General features: G+C 35.9%; 1 protein-coding gene across 1 annotated transcript; it reads right to left on the bottom strand.

Annotated features, from left to right (window-relative positions):
- Positions 762-2,530, bottom strand: LOC109831708 (heat stress transcription factor B-4b-like). The gene is made up of 2 exons (XM_020399092.1): positions 2,221-2,530; positions 762-1,491 (listed from the first exon to the last, which is right to left on the bottom strand). Exons 1-2 carry the CDS (start codon positions 2,467-2,469, stop codon positions 985-987), a joined length of 756 nt encoding a protein of 251 aa, XP_020254681.1. The 5' UTR covers positions 2,470-2,530; the 3' UTR covers positions 762-984.

Below are 4,339 nucleotides of genomic sequence, written 5' to 3'. Positions count from 1 at the left end.
AGGTCTAATATCCCAATTAAGAAGGGGATTCCTAGGAATTTACTTAAATTTGAGGGGGCCAAATACGTACTTTACCCCAATAATTACTTGTAAAAAACCGGGAAGGAAGATTTATAGTCAAATTTTTTGAGTTCTCAAATTTTGAGATTCTTGATGTACAAATAACTTTCAGATTTGGTAAATGATAATATAATCTTCATTGACCAAAAAAAAAGATTTATAGTCAAACCTTGATCATTAAGAAGATAGTTGTTTTTGCAGGGCTTAGGATAGATTATTAGTTTTCTTGTAGCAATATTAATGATCTTTGTGATATTCTTTTTTGAAGGAACTTGAACTTGCGATGACAAACAAAGACGAATCAAATTCAACCAAAAGAGATGGAAAGAAAGAATAAAGTCCCTTTCAAACCACAGAACCTCAGAACCTTTCACTTTCTTTTTGACTCAACAGTACACTCTTAACACTTAAACGAGTGCACACATTGACCATTTATTTAGCCAGTAGCTGATACCCAATTACTCTCCAAGGAATACTATTTAATCCCTCTTCTAAATATTGATATAGAGATAAAAAGTTATGGTAAAACCTTGATCATTAACAAATTAAATTAAAGTAAGTTTTGAGGGTTAAAGGGCATAAATATCACTTCTTATAGAAACGTTGACCTTGTGCTATTCTTAATTCTCTTGAGGGAAATTGACCTTTTGCTGTCAAACAAAGAGATTAAGACTAATCAAATTCAACCAATAGAGAAAGGAAAAAAGAAAAAAAAAGATCCTCCCAAATGAGAGAACCTCAAGAGCTTGAGTTTCTTTTCAACTAAACAACTACTTTCCAAACTCAACGCTCGAACCAAATGCATGCATTGACCATGAAATCAAGCATGTCTCACTAGCCACAAGCTAGCAATACCATATCTACACATCTTTCTTCTCTCAAAACTCCCCTAATCCCTGTCCTAACTAACTAAACTAAACTAAATCAACCTTCAGTGTGCAACCTCTTCTTTCCATTGAGGGCAACCCCAAAGAGCTTGATGCTGCTCTCCGCCACAACCGGCTCCTCCATTATTGTCACTGAGCTTGGACCAACCTCCACAACCCTAGCAGGCCTTGGGGTGACATGATTTTGGATGAAGTAGATGATATCATTGTATAGCTTCTTCATGTGAGTCAGCTCTGATAAGAGCATGGAGTTCTTCTTCCTTAGTCTCTGGTTGTCCTCCGAGAGAGCCGAGAGGTAGTCACTATTGGTACCGGGTATCGGAGGGAGCAATGGTGGCTCATTGATCCAATAAGATGATCTCTCTACTACATGATGGTGATGGTCATTTGGAGGTGGAGGGAGTTGATGAGGTTGGAAGTGATGAGGTGGTTGGGAGTAATTTGTTGTTTTTCTTCTGTGGATCTCGGAGAGGAGGTGCTTTTGGCCTTTTCTGAAGAACTCATTGGCAAACTCCCATCTATCAGCTACTATCTTTCTAAAACCCTGTGTGAAACAATGACAAAGATATGTACATGTCAAGCAAAAATTGATTGTAACTTAGCATGCATTATTTGTATACTAGGTTAATTCATGCAATATTTTCTACATATAAGAGAAAGATAAGGTGGTATTTTGCTGTTGATGTTTGGATGAGTGCATTTTAATCATTTTTCTAACTATAGCTTTATAATGTATAATATTAGGAAGACAAGCTCTTGGTACCTCGATGCTATGGAAAAATCAGCCAAATCACGATATGAGAGAGAGAGAGAGAGAGAGAGAGAGAGAGAGAGAGAGAGAGAGAGAGAGAGAGAGAGAGAGACCAATCAAAACATTTTGAATCCTTGAGCGAGAGGGAGAGAGACAAACAAAATCACATTAGTGCTCATGTGTGTATGTGTGGTGTGGGGAAGAAGAAGGTGGAAATAACGAGACATTGGAAAGATGCAAGAGAGATTGAACTCTCACTATCTATACTCTAGTGATGACCAAGTGCAACAAAGGACCCAACATGTATAGCCACATCCAACAACGACGAAGCATTATGATTATCTTCATCTCCAAACAAAAGATCGAAGAACAGAAAAAAGAAGCAAAGGCTAAATCAAATCTAACTAAGCTAAATGAAAAGAGAAACAAAAACACTCATGGAATCTAGAGAGGAAAAAAAGAAAATAGGCAGCCTTAAAAGATCGATACTTTTTCTAACACTGTGAAATGCAAGCTACTCACATAAGTGTTGAGTTGCCTCACAAAGCTAGAGAAGTTGTTATGCTTGAAGTAATTTGGCAAGAGATCCCTTGCAAACTCTGGGGGTCTCCACACAACAAACGTGGCCTCATCCTCTCCCCATGACACAATGTGATCGGTGCAAGGGTCGTCAACCAACTGGTAAGTCTTGGTGAGAAATGGAGCTGGCACTGCCTTGTGAGAATCCATAGAAACCACCATCTCTCCACATCTCTCCACTAAGAAAGCCATAACCAAAACCTCAAAGCTCAAATCTCAAAGCTCTTACACTTTACAACAACAAAAGCTCAGAGGTAAGCTAGGTCTCAATATATGCACATTTCTTTCTCTCTCATCATTATTATTATATTCATACACATGGGTGTAGCTTACACGAGTACATAATACACACTGGGTATTTAGTATGAAGACAAGAAGCAATTTATGGCTATTATCAGACATGAAATTTTGTGTGTCCTTTCTGACTTTCATCTTTCCTTTTTATATCATTGAAAAATAACTTCATGCAATCATTTTTACTAGGAAATAGTGAGAGCATATGGGAAATTGTGAAAGTATACAAGGACACATTTCTGCCCTGATAATTAACCAATAATCAGATTTTATTAGGCCTAGTTTACTAACAAGATTTCCATTAACTACATCTTATGTATAGCTTTATCTGATATCTAGCTACGAGTGCTTTCTTTAGTTCATCCCCCGCGTAGAGTAACGACAAAGGTCCGTTCCTCTGCCTTCAGGGTGTCTACATTGAAATCATACCTAGATATTATATGTATATACTTCATTTTGAGATTTATAATATACTTTTGATAGGGTAGATTGCCCTATATATTCTTACCTCAAAAAAAAGTTCACTAACAAGATTTATTTTTCAATGTAATAAATTTCATAAGGTCATTTGAAGATAATTATAAGAGAATTGTGAGTTTTCTAGAAACCAAATGAACTAAAATATAAGTCCAATTTTGATAAACATGATTGCCAAGAGTTCAAATTAACTTAAATAGAACCTCATAAATTTGATAAGCATAACTCTCAAGAGTTGAAGGACAGCTACAAATATTGCCCAAAACTATAACCAAGATGCTAGCTAGGCCTATTTGAAATGACAAACCAAGTATGCACTTTTATATGAAAGTAGAGCACATGGAAGCTCATAAGAAGTTTGTACAAAAATCAATAAAACAAGCTTCAACAAAGCTCTCCCCTCTTCTATTTGATTATATGCTCTGATGTTTTCTTTTCTCTCTAGTTTCAAGACATGCCCGTGACTTAGATGGAGTTGGAGAGATTTTCAGTGGAGGGAATGATATAATTATTCCTCTGAGGCCATGCACTTTTGGTGTAACATCTTTTTCTATTGCCCATTTCTGTCATTGCCTCTGCAATGGTGGGTCTCAAACCTGCTCCTCCCAAAGAATTATGAAATTTCAATCACACAAACAAACATCGGATTTTCTCATATTAGCCCACATATATTCACATTTTAATTTGCATCACAAATCCTTTATAAGTAGGATGTTTTTCGTTATATGACAAGTGAAATTACAATATGAAATTATGATGCGGTTAAATGTTATCAACTTTCAATAATTTACTTAACACCCTTTGCGTTTGGCAAATCACCCTAACTTGGTAAAATCCTTAATCGGTTAGGACTGAACGAGAGAGGTAGATCAAATCTAACCATGTTACAGAGAGAAATTGAACTAAAAATAGCAATACTAATCCAGTTTTTGCCAACCATGTCCCTTATGATGCACTGCAAGTTAAGTATTTGGCAAACAAAATCCTGAGATCATACTAAAGTATATTGGTTTCCTTCCACTTTAATTTCACTCTTTTATCCTCTCATAATACTTCTCTCTCCTCTATTCTTTCAGTTAATCACACCATAATAACATACTTGGACAAATTTGAAGCTACTTGAATGATTTGAGTGTGTATATTAAACATATGAAGATTTAGAAGTTTAATACAAAAATATAATAGATAGGGTCTCATATGAGAAAAAACCCAACAAACATTCCTTGCTTTAATCTTTCTCAAGAGAAAATAATGAGGAGGATTGGGATTTGGGAAAAGGTGTGAAGCAATA

The sequence above is a fragment of the Asparagus officinalis genome, chromosome 2, assembly GCF_001876935.1.
Source record: "Asparagus officinalis chromosome 2, Aspof.V1, whole genome shotgun sequence".
Taxonomy (NCBI): Eukaryota; Viridiplantae; Streptophyta; class Magnoliopsida; order Asparagales; family Asparagaceae; genus Asparagus; species Asparagus officinalis.
This window is presented reverse-complemented; position numbering and strand designations above follow the sequence as displayed.